We start from the raw sequence: 19804 nt of genomic DNA, 5'->3' as shown, positions 1-19804 counted from the left end.
TCCCTCAAGTTTCGTACCCAACCCTGTCCCTCATAATTTCTGTAGATCTTGTCTTCTATTTCACAGAGAAAATGTAGGTTCTTTCTTACTTCCCTTCATTTCCTCCATAATCTCTCTACTCTTCCCTTGCCATCTCTGAGGAAGAGGATTCCTTTCCTCTCTATCCAAGGCTTATCCTTTCAACTCTGTTCTTTATTTGGGGGGGGGGGGGGGCAGGGCAGGGGAGTAAAGGGCTGGGAATTGAACCTGGGTCTCCTACATGGCAGGTGAACATTCTACAACTGAACCCCCTGTGCACCCTTTCCATTTCTGCTATTGACCCCATTCCACTCTTGTCTTTTCTTGATCAACTTCTTCACCTTAAAACAAAACTTCAACCCTCTAACTAACCCTACCACTTTGGCTTACTTCCCTTTCATTGTCAGGTTTTTCTAAAGCCTACAGATTAATTTCTTTACTTCCTCTTCTACTCACTCATCAGACCACTGGTAGTGTAGCTTCTGGCCCCTTATGCCACTGAATCTGCTTTCAAGTGTACAACTGATTTCCTAATTGCCAAAATAGGAGATTCTTCTTTGTGTGTCTGACACTGTTGACTACTACTCTCTTAAAATTCTCTTCCCTTTGGAAACTCATTCTGGTTCCTCTAACCTAATTTCATACACTCATTATATTGACGAGTTTCTAATAATTTTTAGCTTGAATCTCTACTTGAGCTCTAGACCTATATTCCCATCACCTACTGTACCTTTCCATTTGGATGTTTTATGAGCATTTTGGATTCATCACAACTAAACTTGTTCCCTTTCCTATTTCTGTCATTTAATAGCTCTGTTATCCACCCATCCCAAACCTAGGAATCTTCCTACTGAGCTGTTCTTAGTCCCCTGACAACTACATTCCTACCAATTACTGTTGACTTCACATTCTTGAAATTTCTTTAATTTTCTAACCTTATCTAACCATAGTCATCACACTTGCTCCTGAAGACAAGCCCCAGCTCACTCTAAAAGAGGATTTAGCCAGGCCCTGACAACCCTTCATTGGTACAGAAAATTGGTCATGGCAGACATGAACAGATCATGTTCCCAAAAGAGATTGGGAAGATGGGGCTCAGCTGAGCAGAGGTATTGCTTCAGAACTCTTTATTTTCTACTTCTCTCCCCCTTCACTAAGGTGGCTGTAGTTTCAGCCCCTGGGTTTCCTTGTTCCCTCTATGGGGATGACCGAACCCTGCACGTCCTCCCTCTTCCCCCCTAGGCAGGAACCATTGAAGAGAAGATCTTCCAACGTCAGAGCCACAAGAAGGCACTGAGCAGCTGTGTGGTGGACAAGGAGCAGGATGTGGAGCGGCACTTCTCTCTGGGCGAGTTGAAGGAGCTGTTTACCTTGGATGAGGCTAGCCTCAGTGACACACATGACAGGTAGGTAGAGAAATACCATTGCTGGCTTTTAGCTCTGAGCTCCTTGTCCACCATGGAGGTGGGATCTGCAGTGATCACAACTCTGTCCGCTGCCCTCAGGTTGCACTGCCGCCGCTGTGTCAACAACCGCCAGGTCCGGCCACCCCCTGATGGTTACGACTGCACCTCAGATCTGGCTCAATGGAACCATAGCAGTGATAAGCGTGGGCTCCAGGATGAGGTACTCCAGGCTGCCTGGGATGCTGCCTCCACTGCTATCACCTTCGTCTTCCACCAGCGCTCCCATGAGGAGCAGCAAGGGCTTCACTGATAACCAGCTGGTCTGGGTATAGCTGTAGAGGGGGAAGATAGGAAAAGGGGCTCCTTGCCCCAAGGGCCCTACTATATTTTGTTCTCTGGGAGAAAATCATCAAGAAGGGCTGCGTGATGTTTGCCCAAAATTTATTTTATAAGAAAAACTTTTTTTTGGTTTAAAAAAAAGAAAGGAATAAAGGTATGAAAGGGACTGAGGCCTGGGAGCAGTGTGATGAGCCCAGCTGGGAAGAGGCCTGGTAGTGGGCATTCCTATATTTCTCTAAAGCCTGGGTACCTGTTTAAGGAAGGAAAGCAGGAACCCTGGGATAGGGGGAAGGGGACTGTTCTCAGTGATGATGACGACCACTGCAACCTCCTGGCGCAGGTTCCCAGAGTACTGAGTAAGGGCCCCAAAGGTTCTAAACCCAGCTCTGGGACTACCTTTGCTGGGCCCCATCAAGACCTCCAGGACCTCAGTGCAGAAGAAAAAGGAAAGAAGAGAAAACAGGTAGCAGAAAGAGAATGAGTTGGTGGTTTGGGATTCTGGGCAGCCCATGCCTCAGCCCCTGCAAGCTGATGGTACTGAGCATGGGCCTGTGAGGTACGGGCCCCATCACATGGTGCTGACATAATCTGCGAAGGCCTGGGAGGAGTCCCATGAGTCGCTAACCACGTGGCAGGTGGCCCGGAGCCGCCGGATGGCTTCCCTGGCTGTGACTGCATCCTGGTCCAGCCAGTTCTGGAAAAGGCGCAGGTGACCAAAGGCTCCACGGCCCCAGCGCTCTAGCCGCTTGGCAAACTCCAGAAGCCCATCTGGCTTGATGCAGTTGGAGCTGGTAGGGGTGAGATGGATTAGACACCCAGAAGTGACTAATCCCTGATCTGTGTCCCTGCAGCCCCATTCCTTTTTCCCACCCCAAGTACCTGATGTCCAGCTGACACAGAGAGGAGGATGAATCCTCTGAGAAAACATCTGCCAAGGCCAGCAATCCAGCATTCCCTGGGGTGGAGGGGAGAAGTACCTGTTACCTCTACTCAAGAATAGGAACAAGGGTATCCCAATCCAACTCCGGTTGGGGAAAAGCCTAGTTCTGCCAGTTTCTGAAGCCCCAGCACACAAATTACTGTTCCTACCCCCATTTTCCCAGTGGAGAGGCCCATGCCATCATCCACTGAGTTTCTAGCTCAAAGGCTTGGCCTCTACTCCTCCCTCCCCCAGGTGTGGGCCCCACCCAGGCGGTTCCCTGGCAGTCGTAGGCCCTTCAGAGTGGAGTTGCCCTTCATAGCAGCAACCATCTCAGGCAAAAATTGAGCTGGGCGTTTCTCAAACAGACGGCAGAAGGAGAAGGTAATCTCTGTCAAGAGAAATTAGAAAAAAAAAAAAAAAGAAATTAAGAGTGAATTCTGACAGTTGTACTGGGATTGGTGCTGCCCCTTTTCCTAGCAGTTGGCCCTAGCAGGAGGTATGAACATTTTATAGGGGCCCAGAAAGAGGAAGGAGTTTGTCCAAGGCCCTAAACAAGGCTGGAACTAAATCAGGATTCAAACCAGAAATTGAACCTAAGATAGTTACTATAGGGAGGTTCTCTGCATGGCCAATTCTCCATTCACTTCTTTCTTTCCCTGTCCATTCACTTACATCCTCCGTGCAGGGGTGCAGATTAGAGACAAGTCTATGAGGGGACCTTGGTGCGGCACATTTACCCCTCCCCACTACCACCACTACCACCATTTCTGTCAACCCCTGAAAGTTAAGGAAAACTTCTGGGTGAAACACTCAAAGTGAGTAATTTTCTATGTTTAGTAGAGGAGTTGAATTTGAGGCCTTTAAGTAGGAAGGCCATATATGTTCTATTTATATTTTATAGAGGAGGACACAAGACCAAGGAAGGAACAGTGGTTTACTTGCTTATAGTGCAACAGTGGCAGAGCCACAATGAGAATCCAGGATTTCTCCAGGTTTCTGAATGGAACCTCACCTTGAAGAGTCAGGTTCTGTAGCAAAAAGAGCACCTCGCTCTGACAGTCAGCCAGATTCATGTCATGGAAGCTTAGCCTTTTCAGGGCTACATTGTATTCTAGATGGGAGGCAGAGACAATGGGCCATGGGCATTAGTTTTGCCAGAGAACAATGCAAGGGTACCATCTACCTTCCCCCCAACCTTTACCATTCTTGCTGGGTCCTACCTTTGAGTGTCTGCAGCACAAGCCCAAAATCCTGGGGAGAGGCGAAGGTGGCACTATCCAGGGACAGCTGCTGCAGAGAACCTGAGGCCTTCAGTACAGAGCAGAGCAGTGGGGCTGGCTGGGCTCCCCGTGGAAACCCCATTTCCAACTGCTCCAAGCAGTTTTCTGGAAATGGTAGGGAAAGAAGATTTTAGCTGGCCATCTCTACCTCACTCCCATAGTAGATTCAATCTTATTCTTAAGGATTCACTAATAAACCTGTGCTAGGTTCTTGGATTGGAGCACTAAATACAAGATTTGGTCCTTGCCTTCACAGAACTTTTAGTCCAGGAAGACTAGACTACTCAGACACAAGCAAAACGATGGGATAAAAGACATTCAGGAACTAAGGTAGTGTACAACAGGGTAACATAATCTAGTCTAAAGTTTAGTCTGTTCTTGGTTCAGACCCTTTTCTTGTAGGATGAGCTGCCATGGTGACTCCCTACTGGGTTTATGGTGGTCTGGGACCTCAGCAGTCCAAGGATATCTTAGAATGGCAGGCTCTAAAGGGGGAGGAAATTTTAGATTAGCTAGGAATGAGTGATGGCAGACCTGGATTGGAGGTCTTCCCCATACAAATATACCTGCGCATTTTTGTTAGACATACATACACAGGCATGCAGTGCCTCACCTGGTATCTCCTCATCCCCAATTATGTGGCTAGGAGGTCCTGCACTCCCTGGCACAGCAGGGTTGTCCCGCTGGCTGGGGTGGTCAACACGAATAGAGAGGACTCGCAGCAGAGGCAGGGCTCGCACAATGGCACGTGTCAGCTCCAAGATGGGCAGTGGTGAGAATAGGTCACTGAGATGCAGGGCACGGAGGCGACATCCAGCCTGGCCTGACAGGGCCCGGAGGCTGTCCAGTAGGCGAAAGATGTTAGAGCCCAGGCCTATGGTAGAAAAGAGATGAGGTCAGAGTCATGTGGAGTTAAGTAAGAACAAACCTGTGAAGGGGGAACATTCAGAGCAACTGCAAATATTTCTATTGGTTATTACCAAATCTCTTGAGCTCAGGATCAGGTTATTTAAAACCATTTGTCTCAACTACTCATCAACTGTCTTGCTTTTTCCTCAGGTAACCAGCAAACTCTGATGCCTACTAGACTAGGCCATGCCTTCAAGAAGCATCAGTCAGGGCAGAGTCACAAAATAGAAGATAAGATGTGGTGGGGCAGCATGTGGCTACCAGCTGATTGACAGGCCCAAACAGGGGCAGAGGTCTCTGGACTTCTAAGTTCTGAGCAGCTTCCTAGAGAAGCAGGTTTTAGAAGGAAGGAAATTTTATACAGAGGGAAAAGACACAGTAAAGAGTCACAACTGGGACACTGCCAGGGATTTGGGGGGGGGGGTGCTTTTTGGCTGTGGGGGCTCAGAAAACAGCACTAGAGGGTGGAAGGTCCTGAGAGCTAAGTTAAAGAGATGGTTTAATCTACAGGTCATGGGGAACACCTGAAAACTGAGCAGGAATGTGTCAAATGACCCAATAGGGAGTACTTGGGATAAATCTTTGGGAATGAGGCAGCAAGAGATAGCCATATCCCACAGAGTAGGGCCTTGAAAGGTCAGGGTAGTTTAATGCCACAAAACAATTTCCCTGGAATCTACTCCCTACCTCATCTCAGACTAAGCAGGTTTCTATAGATTCATTTAACTAAACTTTACACACTAAATAACTGCTAGTGAGCAGCAGATATTCTTGTCGATACAGCCTCTAACAAAAACTTCATGGAAATTGAGGAAGTAGAGAAATGAAAGCACAAAAGGATGAATACCTAACATCTAGTTCAGGCTGCATTAGGAAGGTTTCCTAGCTGAAAGCTGAAGAACATAAAGGAAATAGACCAAAGGGAGGGAGAAGAATGTGATAGAACTCAGCATATATAAAGGCCTGAAGGAGAAAAGATTGGTAGGATTCAAGAACTGAAAAGTAATTTAATATACGTGGTGTATAAAGTATGAGTGGGAAAGTGTGCATAAGACAACAGAGGGGAGAATATGAATGACACTGTAAGCAAAATTAAGTATGATGATAGGAAGCCACTGAAGGGATTTTTAAGTAAAGGAACGACTCTCTGATCTGCATTTTTATAGAATGCTTGAGCAGCAGAGGGAATAGTAGATTGTATGGCTAGAGTATGGAGTCAGGAAGAACTGTTGAAAAGATAAATCCAGGTGAAAAATGATAGACTGAATTAAGAAGATGGAGGTAGAGAAATAGTTGCATTTGAGATAATTGTAAAGTAAGACATGGTAATCAAATAAAATATGTAGGGTAACAGAAGGAATCCAGAATGATTCTTGGGTTTCTGGTCTGTGCTACCGAGTCAACTGTGGTGATTTTCATTGAGAACAGAAGAATCACCCTAAAGGGAAGATGTGTTCAGGTTGGATACAATGAGTTGAGAAGCATGTGTGTTATTAAATGCTGGTGTCTAACAGGCAGCTGGATAAATGAGTCTGGAGAAAGATCTGGGCTAATGTCATGGAAAGGAAATTCTTCAGCGCACAGTTGGAAATTAAAGCCATGGAAGTGAAGAAAATTGAGGAAAAGGGTCTATAAAGTGGGAGAACCCCGAAGAACTCTGATGAGATCAAAAAAGTAATGTCCAAACACAGAAGAGAAATGATCAGAAAAGGTGGAGGGTAATGAAAACAAGAGAAGAAGGTATTTCATAAAGGTAATAATTAATAATAGCAAATGCTGTCATGTAAGATGAGAAATTTGTAGCAGACTGCAAGTGAGACAAGTGGAGATAAGTAATACAAATAATTCTTTAATTAAAGGTTAGGGAAAATGGAATTGAGAAAGGTGGTAGGGCTAGTTGTTTTTGGTGAATACCTGAATATGTTTAAATGTTTGTGGAAGAGTGAAGAGAGAGAAGGAAGGTATCATAATTAGTGGTTTAGAAGCATGGATTCTGGAGCCAATATGCTTGGGTTAATTCCTGACTCTAAATTTACTAGCTAAGTTATCCTTGGTAAGTCATTTAACTTCACAGACTTGCTATGAGGAGTAAGCTAGTTTATAATAGAGAGTACTTAATGTATGCCTGACATACTAAGCAGTATATAAAAGTTAGCTATTATTAGGGCATTTGAGAAATAAGCTTCCCTAAGTTGGGAGGGTATGGATCCAGAGCACAGGTAGAAAAATTAGTGTTAGATAGAATGGCATTCTCTTTCACATTGTGAAGGAGGAAAGGATGAGTGCAGATGTAATTTTATAGGTTTATGAACAAATTGAAGGAGTTCATGTATGATGGCTTTTATTTTCTGTGTTGTATGAGGTGAGGTCATGTGTTCAGAAAGGAAAAAGGGAAGGATTTGGAAGTGGCAGGAATGGGAGTAGCAACCAGTCAGGGTTCATATGAGTCTGACAACCATTAAATGTATAGCAGCCCCAGTCTACACAGTTGTGATTTTCTCAAGCAGCGCACACCAATCTAGGCAAATACCCAAATGTGGCTGGGTATAGCCATATTTGAAGTTTTGCTAGCTGGGCACAACTACATGGGAGAGAACTGAGTCTGCTTTGCAGGTTGCTGGTCTGTTAAAACCCTGTCTCACACTTCCAGTCTGTACAGCTGTTTCGATATGACTGATGGGATCCTACTCCAGCCCTGGCTGGGCCTGTATATACCATACTGTTCCCACCTTCCCTTGGATTGCCTCCCACATCTATAATGTACCCATTCTTCAGATTTCAGCTGATTCATCTCACTGTTCCTCAGGAATCCCTGCTTCTAATCATAAGCCTACAGTCTTCATGTTTGTCTCCCCTAGCACTGACAGTCTGCCACTATTTTATGTGTGTGCTTCCAGCTTCCTGGCCATACCCCCTATTCCCACCCTTCTCCCCAAAGGACTGGGCACACAGCCAGTGCTGCTTGGAGGCCCAGGTCCAACCCCTGTCCCTCCAGGGCACTCACCGTTGTAGGAGAGTGTGAGGCTCTCCAGAGACACCCAGGAGCTCAGCAGGTGGCATAGTGTCAGAGCTGCTTCTGTGGAAAGTGGAACTGTGAATAGCTCCAAGGTGGATATGCTGCGGAATCGTTGGGAGGCCTCCAGTGCTGGAAGCCCCAGGCAGCTGGGATCTGACCCATCCAAAGCTCCACAAGCTACTTCCCCAATCTCCATCTCTTCACCATCCTCCTTCTCGCCAGCCACAATGAAAACAAAGTCATATAGATCTTCAGACTCTGCACCAGACCCCTGACGGGTACGAACACCCTTCTTGCCTGTAGCTCGCTTGAAACGCTTTAGGGGCTTAGGCTGTGGGGCTGAGCTAGCCGGAGCCCTCTTGGATGAGGATGTGGAAGAAGAGGCAGAGGAAGTGGCGACTGGAGCAGAGGGTGGCCGCCTGGTGCCCGGAGCCTCCTGGGAGGTGGCTGGAGGGTGCAGCTCTCTTTTAGGGTCTGTTCCGCCTGTGGTCAGGCTCTCTTGTGTGCTCCGGCGTGTTACCCGAGTGGCAGGTGCAACTCTGGGCATCTGCTTTGCTTCACTCTTCCGCCGAGTGGCCATCAGGGCTGCTGCACATCGCTCAGCAGCATCCCGGCGAGGTCTGCGTGAACCCAACAAGAGGGACCCTTCATCTCTGGAGGGGGCCCGGCCTCGAGAGGCTTCTCCACAAAGGCGGCAGGGTGGGGCACCAGGGCCTGACTGCCAGAAGCCAGCACTCATGGTAAGAATAAGGATGAAAAGGGCTGACTCAGGCACAGGCCAGGAGTATAGCGACACCTGGCTGACAGCCCCATGGTGAATGAGCTGATGCAACAGCTGTCGAAGTGACTGCTGAGCAGCCACGTCGGAGAATAGCAGGTGGCGGAACTTGAGGGTGTGCAGGGAACTGGCCAGGGTCTCCAGAACCCTGCGGTTGGGTTCAGCCACTAGCTCAGTTGCACCCTGCAACATGTTGCAGATGGTGAGCTGCCGAACATGGCGGGAGCTGTGCAGAAGAGGCGAGAAGCGCTGGTCACAAAGACGCCTGTCAGAAGACACATCAATGGTCCCACGTAGAACATGGGAAAAAAAGGCCTCCATAAACTTAGCTCGCCAACAGGTCACACTCTGAAAGCAAAACATGCCAGATGGCCATGATACTGAGTACTATCCATGGAACTGTCATCCTAATATCCTGTAAGTTCTTTCTTCCAATAGTTAGAACATTCTGAGCCAGGCAACATTCAAAATTTATATAAATGTATTTAGTCCTTTGAGATATGTATTATCAGCCCCATTTTACAGGTAAGAAAACCAAGGCACAGAGAGGTTATTATTGCCTGTGGTCACACATAAATGGATTCAAGATTTGAACTCAAGAAATCTGGTACAAGAGACCACTTTTTTTTTTGCTATAGTGCCTCTCCAGCAAAGCAGTAACTCAATCCTGCAAATTTGTTTTTTTTTGTGTTTATTTCTAGAACCCGGTTCCAACTTTCCATTCTTACCATGTTTGTTCAGCCCTGTATCACCTCACACCTATTTAGTTTCCTGGCTGCTCTGCCTGTCTCCTTTTCCCCTTCCCAAACTACTTTGCACATACTTAATTTATTTATATAAAATACCGCTTTGATTACATTATTCTGATTTAAAAAAGACGTCCTCCCACTGCCTAGAGTTAAAAGTTCCCCAACCTGGCAGGCAAAGCCTGCAACAATATGGTATGACTACCTGAAAAGCTTTATCTCCTACATATTGCTCATGTGAATGCTTTTCGAATGCTTTTCTTTGGCCAAACTGGTCATCTAACTGGCCCAAACCTGCCTGTTAGGACTTCCTACATCTGCTGGAAATGCTCCCCATTGTCAGACCAAAAAGCCCTGCTAACATGTCACTCTTTGGGGCAGGCAGGCAGTGTCTCTCCTCTGAAACTTGGTAGACACTGTTTCATGATGTTGAGCCTCTTCGCCTTATTATCCCAAGCAGGTTAGAAATTCCTAGGGAGCAGGAAACAAATCTTAGATTTTTTTTCTTCATGGCAAATTTATTTTGCTGGATATGGGACTTAATCAGACTTCTGATAGATTTAGAAGAACTGTGCAAATGATTCTCATCCTTTGGTGCACATCAGAATTTCCTGTGGATTTTTTTTTTCATAATTCATATTCATATGCCAGGGATTCAGACTTGATTCTGTTATCTTGCATCTGGGGTGAAATCTAGGCACCTTTATTTTTTTTAAAACTTTCCCAGACGATTCTGATGTACATCAAAGGCTGGGAATTATTGCTACCTACCTCAAAAAGACATGCTGAGATGAAGAGATGTTCCAGGCAACAGGGTTTCTAATTCAAAATCATCTCTACATTTTTATCCTCTCCTAAGGTGCAATAACAAGTCTGTTGACTTTGCTAAGGTCCTAGCTCTTCCACTGAGAGCCTGACCTCTCAACCTTTCTCCAGCTGAAGTGTGGATAATATCACCTGCCTCACAGGACTGTTGTGAAGATGAAATGAGACAATGCAAGTGAAAGCAGTTTGTAAATTTACAATGCAAGTAAATGTCGCTGCTGCTACTAATAATAAGTAGCCTGGTTGGATAATATAAAATGGGCTGAACAGAGGCAGGATGTAGTGGGTGTCTGAGGTTCTCCACGAACAAAAGACTCTCCTCTTTGGTCCTTATCCTGTCTCCATGCATTCCCCCATACCAGAACGACCCTCAGTTTATAAGTGAGGTTCCTGGCAGGTTTTGGTATGCTGTGTGGTCAGCAGGAATATGATGGCAGGGCCCCTACTGTTCTCAGGTTAAAGTGTCATCCCCCTAGGGCGGGCCATGGTGGCTCAGCAGGTAAGAATGCTTGCCTGCCAAGCCCAATTCGCGGTGCCTGCCCATGTAAAAAAAAAAAAAAAAAGTGTCATCCCCCCTAGACTCTGCCTGCTGTGTGGTAATAATTAGGAATGATTTCTTCATGGATTGAGCTAACTGCATGCAACATTAGGGTCTCTCAGGAGCAGTAGTATAGGTACATTGTGGCGGGTGGGGAGGGGCAGAAAGATATATCTGGCAACCAAATCTCTGCTCTAGCCTTGAGTGGAGGCTGGGAAGGTATCCACCAGTCCTTTATGTTCTACTTTACATTACCCCTTTTAATACACATTTGCTGGCCCACACTTAGAACCTTGAAAAACACTTGCAAGTGACCCTAGCAAGACTTCTGGTTCATAAGTGACATAGATGGTTTTAAGCTCTGGGCCTGAAAATTGGACAAACATGTGAACCAAGATTTTGTGGCTGTTTCTGGCCATAAGAGGCATGTGGGTAATGTAGTTTAGATAACTAAATACTGGAATTTTCAGACATTTTAATGGTCGATAGTGAGAATATTTGAAATCAGAATATCCCTGACATGTGGTAACTGCAGTGAGAAACAGCATGGCATAGTGATTAAAATCATGTACTCCAGTCAGACTGCCTCAGTTTGGATGTTGAATCTGCATTCAACTTAATATCTGTAAAGTGATGAAGGTAACTATAATCACATCATAGAGTTGTGAAGAGTAAACAAGTATAAATTAATACAACTTCAATGGCTTCTTTATAGTAAATTAATGTATAAGCAGACTAAATTTTCCATTACTACCTTTTAGAAAAATCTATGCTAAAACTTCAAAGCTGAAAAATATGTGAGAGATCTAGTTCCAGCCACTCTTTGTGGACTTGAAAACTATAGCCCAGGGAATGCTGTGTTATTTACAATGAGTGAAGTGATATCTGCCTACAAAATAATCTCTCATCCATTCTCAATTGGCTGGCAACTCCAGCACTAGCAGGGGAGGAGGTGCATGGGTGTGTGAACATTTAACCAAGAAGGGCTAAATATCTTGTACTGAACAGCTAAAGCCACTAAATATTATTATATACTGTCCACTGTTGTCCTGATAACGGAAATGTCTGTAGAAAGATAAAGAAACAAGCCCAAATCATGTGTAAACCTACCACTGATTCTGGGTATTTATGTATATGTGAATGGCTATATGTATTTACTTTACAGCACTGAGATGATCCAAACAGTTTCAAATACTATACTTTTTTTTTTGGTATGCTGTGTGGTGGGGGTCACATTTCATTGTTTGCCCATATGCGTATCCCAATATTACAGCACCATTTTTTTTTTCTTAGGTGGGTGAGGGAGAAGTGCATGGGTTAGGGATCAAACCCAGGTTTCCCACATGGCAGGTGAGAATTCTACCACTGAACTACCCTTATACCCTCAAATACTGTGCTTTTTTAAAAAAATATTATACCACCAGGTCTTTAAATATTTTTAGAGCATGATTTTATTAATATTTTGAAAATATGGATGTACCATAATTCAGTAATTCTCATATTGCTGAATATTTAAATTGTTTCTAGCTTTTTTATACTGAATTTTGCTAAAATTAACAAGTGGAAATCATCATGAGCATAAATTCTAAGAAGTGGAATTTCTAGTCAAAGAATTTTAACATTTTAAAATTCTCGACAAATACCACCATATTGCCCCCCCCACACACAGGGAATTATAACAATTTTTGCTTCCACCTCCCCCAATAATATGAAAATGAAAGTTTTGCGTACCCCTGGCCAACCCCAGCATTATCTTTTAAAACAAAAATCAAATTAAAAAATGACTTTACTAATTTAAGAGGTGAAATATTACTTTGCTTTCCATTTTTAATTAATTATTTATTAATGAAATTGAACTTTTTTTCACTTTACTGGAGGATTTTTTTTTATATGTTCTATGACTTGTTCAAATCACTACTCTTCTTATTCTACTGAGCTGTTAGTCTTATTCTGTATATCGCTTTGTTTTGCAAGTATTGTTGGAAACATTCTTACCCACTTTACCATTTATATTTTATTTATAGTATTGACATCTTATGTGATCAAATGTGTCCATATTTTCTTTTTGGTTCCACCTATTTAATAATTAGCATTTTCTATCCATCCTGGATTTAGGTAATCAGCATCTTTATTCTCTTTAGGTTGTTTTGTGCTTTATTTTAATCTTTAACCCATAGATAAATTATCTTGGGGTATATTGTAAAGTTAGACTCTAACATTACTTTTTCCAAATGGTTAAACCAATAGTTAGAGAACCACTTATTGAATAATCCTTCATTTCCCTTCATTGCTTTATCTCCAGAGTATCTATTCTATTCTACAGATCCTTTATACACACACGAGTACTACACAATTTAAAATACTATTGCTTTGTAAGCAGTCAGGGGTTTTATCTTGCTTACCACTGTATCCTTAGAACCTAGCAGAGTGTCTGAAACTGAGTAGGCACTTAATAGTGTTTTTGAATTATGAATAAGGTGAGGTTACTGTTTTGTGTGGGAGGCAGAAAAGGTCACCCTATGGAATGGATATGTTTCAAGTCAGGAGCTCTGCCTAGGTGACTTACAGGCAGAAAGCTATTACTGTTTTCTAGTATTCTGGAGTCTGCTTCTTTTCCTCAAGGCCTAACTCCTGTAAATAGTACTGAGGATTTTGCTGGATCTCAGTGTTGACATTCTGAACTCCAGGGGTCACAGTCCATATCTGAAAGTGGAAAAGCTGAAGGATATGAGGCAGATGTTACTAAACTCACTGAATTCTAAGAAATGAAGCCCCCAGGTTCTTGAAATTAGCTTGATTTCTTTTCATTTGGCCTTATTCACCATATCAAGTCCAGTTCAAATATTACTCCCTAGAAAAGCTTTCTTGCTGGAACTCCCTGAGCCTTCTTGCTACCCTCTAAAACACCACTTATCCTACCATACTATGATGAATTTGTCTGCACATTTCCCTGCTGAACTGGTAGTTCCTTAAGATTAGGGAATGTGTTTATACTCCCAATACTCCCTAGTACATGGTAAGTTTCAATAAATGTTTATTGAATGAATAAATCTGTCCCATTACCTACTTGTGGAGCAGCAAAAGAAATTCTGCTTAAATGAGAGTTCCAGTGAGTTATATCTGAATCAACGAATAACAGACTCTCAGGGCTGAAAGGAGCCCTAAAGGTCATCTTATCTAACTGTCTTTTAATGCTTGAATTTCCTCTACAACAGCAAGTTATTCAGACTTTATCTGAACACTTAGTGAAGGGCTGCTCATTATCTCTGGAATTAGCTTGTTTCATCACTGGTAAGCTCTGAATTTAAAAGTTCTAATTTCAACTTAAGCAAAAACTTATCCTCCTTTAACTTCTACCTAGAGCAAATCTATTAATCCCTCTTCCACATGACAAATATTTCAAGACAGTTCATGTTCCCCAAGTCTTCTCTTCTTCAGGAAGAAAACATCCCTGTCCTCCAAATGTGGCTCACATGAGGTAGCTTTGACTTCTTTCTCCATACTTCAGACGTAGCCTGACCATTGTAGAGCTAGGGAGGACTACTGTCCCCCTTGTTCTTTGGCCTATTTTATATTTACATTAGTGCACACAAATCAGGGTACAGTCACATGTGTGGCCTCAGCACACTGTCAACTAAGCATCCTAAATTCTTTTCATACAAGTTGCAGCTAAGTCAGGATCCTCCACCTGCTACCTTGAGGCCAAATAATTGCAGCTTTTTAGATTCAAGCAGCGAGATTAATTTCATTTTGTTAGATTTGGCCATTGCTCCTGCCCTGTCAAAATCTCTATGAATCCTGGTTCTGTCATTCAGTGTGATCATTACCCTTTTCCGTTTTGTGTCACCTGCAAAGATGGTGAGCAAGCAAGTCAATGACGGTTCCCAATTCTGTGACAGAGCCCTCCTCCCACATCCATTCCATACCTTACCCTTGCATTTTACCAATGTCCAACTTGTATTAGTGTGCTATTTCTGACTTTTACTGTACAAAGCCAGGCCAGAGTTGTACCTAGTGCCTTAACTTACCTCCAAACTGGAAGGCCTGGTCTTCATCAGCTCATCCCACAGCCGGCGCCAGATGGCCTGAGTGGAAAGGCCTATAGGGAGGAATATCACACTTAATTGGCTGCTCCCTGGCCACCATGAGGGAAGTATATCAGCTTTTCATACTATATTTCTCTGGTTTCATAGGAACAATATGATTCACTCTTAGAGTGTTGGTACTAACAAGTCTAAGAGTGTGAATATCAGAAACTTCACTTTCTGTGTGCCCTTGGGCAAGTTTCTTAATCTCTCTGTACTTCAGTTTTCTCATCTGAAAAAGGTAGTAATATTAGCTATTTCACATGATTTCTGAAAGGATTATGAGTTTCTCCAGGTAAAGTGCATAGGACAGTACTTGGCACTTACAGGTTAGATATTTGTTAGCTGTTACAAGGTATGTTCAATGAGGGCTTCAGGAGACAGCTTAGTAAAATAGATAAACTAAGATTTAAAAGATCTGGGTTCTAGTTTTGGCTTTGCTATTAAATGCGTGGGCCTGTGTCTCATTTTCATCAGTGTAATGGGATCATATATTTATTTACTTCATGTTTTATAGGACACTGTGAGGGATCAGTTAAGAAAGGAGTTGTGAAGGTACTTTCAGAAAAGTATAAAGTTCTATGCAGGTATCAGGTATAATCTTTACCTAAAGAACATCAGGTGCCTTGCTCACAATCACTAAGTAAGAGACCGAAAGACACTTACCTTTCTTAAGGGCAGTTTCCTCAATCCTCTCCAAGTAATATATATTGAGCAGAGGTAAGATGCTTTGCAGTATTGGGCCTGGGAGGGCTACAAAAATCAAAACACAAAATTTACTCCCCCCCCCTCCCCAGGGTTCTAAGCATTGTTTATTCTAACCAAAAGGAAAACGGAAGGGGAGACTTCTCATTTGACAAATGGGAGTCTGTAGAAGTTAACGTAAGTTTATTTCAAAGTGTTGTCCACTTATCTCCAGTCACTCAGTTAGTTGGTAGCTGGAATTTCAGGGGCATGTACTTCTTCAGGGCTGAGCTAATACCATAAAACAAGCTGGTATGCTCATTTAGGAGATGGTCAGTTCAGTTCTGCCCAAACAAAATGAACCAATCTGCATTAAGGAGGTCTTATTGCAATACATGATAAGAGGTCCTGCATAATTTGGGCCCCATTAACCTTTTCAGCTTCCTGCTATGCCTCCTGCACTTTGGTCACACTGAACTATTTTTTACATTTACTATGCATGTTATGCTGCTTTCTGCCTCTGTGCCTTTGCTCATGCTGTTCATTCTGCCAGGAATGTCCTTGCCACTTTTAGCATATCAACCATTTATTTTTCAAGTATCATATGCCCTTTATTAAGCCTTTTCTGACTTCCTTTCCCACTCATTCAGACCAACCACTTCCATCCTTTGGATCCCCAATATACCCTGAACTAGTACCTTACTATGAAGAAGAAAGATAATTAGACTCTGCATTCTAAATTCAACATATCTAAAAACAAAACTGCTCCTGCTGACTTTCCTAGTTCTGAGAGGCACTATAGTGGCTAAAGGGTTTGGTCTCTAGAGGTAGACAAACTGGTTGAAATCTTGTCTGTACCACTTAGTTAACTGTGAACTCTTGGGAAAATTATTTACTTCTTTAAGCTTCAATTTCCTACATTTAAAAATGGGGACAATAATAACTATCTCATGGGATTGTTGTGAAGATTAAAGGAGATCATGCTTGTAATCTATTTCAGAAAATGCCTGACCACAATAAGCATACTAAATGTTGAGTATTATTATTCCTGTCCTGTTCGTAGTACCTTTGTCCTGCCACAAACAGGTCACAAATCTTGAAGAAAACTATATCTAAGGAAGTTCTTCAAAACTTCCATTACAGAATCTCCTTTTATCTTTACTTGTGGAATAACTGAATTTTGATACCAAGCATTTAGTACAATTGTTTGTACATATTAGGTACTCAATGTACCTGCTGAATGAAGGCATTGACTCCTTATGTTATTAGATTAATGTAGGTCACTTTGCCTTTCATCTGAACTATTGTTACCAGCCTTCTAACTGCTCTCCTTGGCCACAGTCTCTCCCCAGTTTTCCTCTATCTTGCTCTTGGTAATGCCATCCCCCTCTTCAAAAACCTTCAGAGGCTCTCTATTGCTTTCAAGATAAAGTCCAAACTCCAAAGCCTGGCATTCAAGTCCCTTTATAACATACCTTATCCTACTTCCTGGCCTCTTCTCCCACTGTACTCTTTTCCCACATCCAGCTAAATTTTCTCATTGTACCCTTTCCTGCTTCCTCTGCCCACTTTTTTCCCTCTCTCTCCTATTAAAAAGCAACGTTAGTCCACTACCTCCAGCAAGCCTTTCCTGGCTGCCAGCCCACATTGAGCTCTTCCTCCAAAATAGCAGTGCTTTAGCAGGCCTCTTACTTGGCCTTTCTCCTAAGAGGGCTTTATTCAGCTTTCTCTGTGAATGTTTACCTGTCTGGGCCCAATGGAGCTCTTCCTCCCTTGTTTCCCACCTTTCAGCCTGGTTGGGAATTCAACCAGTGATAATGATAGTGGTGCATGCAGTAGTGATGGAGGAAGGGGGACGAGGGGAAGGAAAATACAGTAAACTGTCAAGCGATTGTTTTAGGGGAAAGAGGCAACAAAAAGTTTCTTCCAGAGCCTTGTCCCCAGTCCCTCCAATCTAGTCCCCTCTTTTTAGTCATCTCCCCTCACGGCCACAGGAATTTTCATGCCCTGTTATCCACAAATTTCTCTTCTTCTTTCTCCATATACCAGGCTCTTCCTTGCTTCCTACCAGCCTACATTTTTAATGCTTCCCCTTCCCAACTGGAGGCCTCCAGAAGTTCCAGGCCAACACTGCTAGAAGATAATCTTCTCTGCCTTCTTCAGTATTTCCCAGGACTTTTCCTCTGATCAGCTCCACTGGGACTTTTCTCCCATTCCCCATGGGTCTATCTGACCTTTCTCCTCAGCTGCTGGCACAGGGCCTCCACAACCCCCTCCCCACACCAGACCTAAAGAATTCTAGCAGCTTCCCCGACTACACTTAGGCCTCTTCAGGATCCATGCCCCACCCCTGCTCCTCACCCAGGGCCTCCTATCTCATTCCAGGCCCTACTAGGCCATTCTCCACAATGGCACGGCTATTGGAAGTCCCTGACCTCCTCAAACTCCAGGGTCTCTTCTCTGCACCCACCTTCACAAGATATAACGCAAACACCCCCATCCAGGACCTCAAGCCCTCAGTCCCGACCTGAGCGTTCTTGCCGGCAAAGACACCATCACCACCCCTCAGGGCATTTCATAAAACCCTCCTCCTCCCCTACTACAAGGCCCAGGGCCTCCTCTCCTGCCACCCCCTCCCCCAACCTGGGCCCTCGGCCTGGTTGGATCTCCTCACTCAACTTTATCCCTGGCTTCTGGACCCCACCTCCCTCACACCACCAATCTGTCGGGCCCAAGAGAGGGGCCCTCCCGTTCCCCTCTTTCACTAGCAGTTCTCTCAAGTCGCGGATCTGAGTTTCCCTCGGCTGCCAGACTGCGACCGGCAGTGCCCACCCCACAGCCCGGCCTCCTCGTGCTCCATATGGCTGAAGGCCTCCTTTCCTCCATTACCCGGCCCGCCGGACTTCCAGGCAGGACACCGGCTAGTCGGTTTGCCCTTCTCGGCCCCTCATCCTGGCGTCCTGGGCCGCACGCCTTTGCCTAGGCGCCCTCAACTGAGGAGCGGCGGCCCGGTCGCCCTCAGGCCTGGGGCCTTCTTTCACTCACATTTGGACCAAGGCCTACAAGCGGAGACGCGCCCCTCTCCCATTTCGACAGTCAGGGATCACCGGGCAGACGCCCTGTTTGGGACCTCCTTAGCCCTTTTCTCCTGTCCGTCATTCCAGCCTTTCTAGCTCTATGACCCGCTCCCGGCCTCCCCTTACCCTCACTCAGGCCCTTCCTAGCTGACCGGGCCAATCCGAGCGGCCTCCAGCGCTCCCTGCCCGGCCCGTCCGTCAGGCGCTCAGTTTGGCACTCCAGGACCCTGCCGTCGGTTCGCTCCCTTCAGCTCTGGGCCGTCATATAGGCCCCAGGGCCCGGAGCTTTTCGGCCTCTTTCCAAGCCCCACTCCCGCGCTCTCCTATTTACTGGGCTGCCCCAGCCCAGGGACTTGGCCTCCAGAGTCTCAGCATTCACGGTCTCAGGCAGATACCCAAGGCCCCGGGCCGTCAGTCAAGTTCTGTCGCCCCAGGTCTGGCCTCCTGGCCCTAGGCCGGGCTTCCCAACCTCGGCCCCCGCCCCCCGGGCAGCCGGGCCATCCTGGCCCGTCCGTTCGAGATCCTACACTCCCCAGTTCGGCCGAGCCCGAGTGTCAATTCGGTGCCCAAGGCCCCGGCTCATTAGTCCAGCCTCTATCGCCCAGGCCCAGCTTGCTTCGCCCAAGACTGGGCCTCCTGGCCTCGCCCCCCGCGCCCCCACTCAGGCCGCGGTGCAAGTTCACCTGCCGGTTGGGTCTCTCTCATTACTCTGCCCGGCCCGGCAAGGCACAGAATTCGTGCTCCAGCCCGACAATCCAGCTTCCATTGCCCGAGGCTGGGCCTCGCCCCGGGCCTCCCGGCCTCGCCCCCTGCGCCCCCCGGCCGCTGGGCCGCCCCCGCTTGCTGCCAGAGGTAGCCCCTCACCCCGCGACTTACCCCACACCCCGCTCTCCAGAACCCCCATATGGGCGCTCACCGCCCGCCCGCACAGCTCGAACAGGGCGGGGGGAGCGCTGGGGCCCGAGGCCGAGCTCTTCGCTGGCGCCGCCTCCCGGGACGTGGCCTCCATGGTCGTTGCCGCCGCTACCTCACAGAACCAGCAACTCCGGGCGCGCCAGGCCTCGGGCGCCGCCATCTTGGGGAGGTGCGCGAGCCCGAGAGTGGCGCCCTCGGACCGCCATCTTGAGAAGGTCGGCAGTTAGGACGGCTCTATCAGCAATGTGGGTAAGAATAGGAACTAC

The 19804-nt window shown here is 45.6% G+C and overlaps 2 protein-coding genes across 10 annotated transcripts in view; one reads left to right on the top strand and one right to left on the bottom strand.

Moving 5' to 3' along the window:
- RAD54L (RAD54 like) overlaps positions 1–10796 on the top strand; it is a 40989-nt gene extending 30193 nt beyond the window's left edge. For 2 of the 8 annotated variants that reach the window (XM_077149788.1, XM_077149790.1), the window contains 2 exons: positions 1261–1424; positions 1524–10796. In XM_077149788.1, the coding sequence (XP_077005903.1) occupies positions 1261–1424; positions 1524–1734 (375 nt within the window). In that variant the 3' untranslated portion in view covers positions 1735–10796. The remainder of the gene's footprint in view (positions 1–1260; positions 1425–1523) is intronic. The other 6 variants (XR_013170995.1, XR_013170996.1, XR_013170993.1 and 3 more) reach the window with 6 other exon arrangements.
- LRRC41 (leucine rich repeat containing 41) lies at positions 1849–19713 on the bottom strand. Of its 2 annotated transcripts, none has more exons than XM_077149786.1 (10): positions 19500–19713; positions 15529–15615; positions 14806–14876; positions 7879–9016; positions 4579–4839; positions 3906–4070; positions 3698–3796; positions 2951–3073; positions 2643–2718; positions 1849–2551 (listed from the first exon to the last, which is right to left on the bottom strand). In XM_077149786.1, exons 1-10 carry the CDS (start codon positions 19696–19698, stop codon positions 2332–2334), a joined length of 2439 nt encoding a protein of 812 aa, XP_077005901.1. In that variant the 5' UTR covers positions 19699–19713; the 3' UTR covers positions 1849–2331. The 2 variants fall into 2 exon arrangements, with proteins under 2 accessions (XP_077005901.1, XP_077005902.1); XM_077149787.1 differs by lacking the exon at positions 19500–19713 and adding an exon at positions 18750–19238.
- Positions 19714–19804: the final 91 nt, after the last annotated feature.

This window comes from Tamandua tetradactyla, chromosome 2 (genome assembly GCF_023851605.1).
Source record: "Tamandua tetradactyla isolate mTamTet1 chromosome 2, mTamTet1.pri, whole genome shotgun sequence".
Classification (NCBI taxonomy): domain Eukaryota; kingdom Metazoa; phylum Chordata; class Mammalia; order Pilosa; family Myrmecophagidae; genus Tamandua; species Tamandua tetradactyla.
This window is presented reverse-complemented; position numbering and strand designations above follow the sequence as displayed.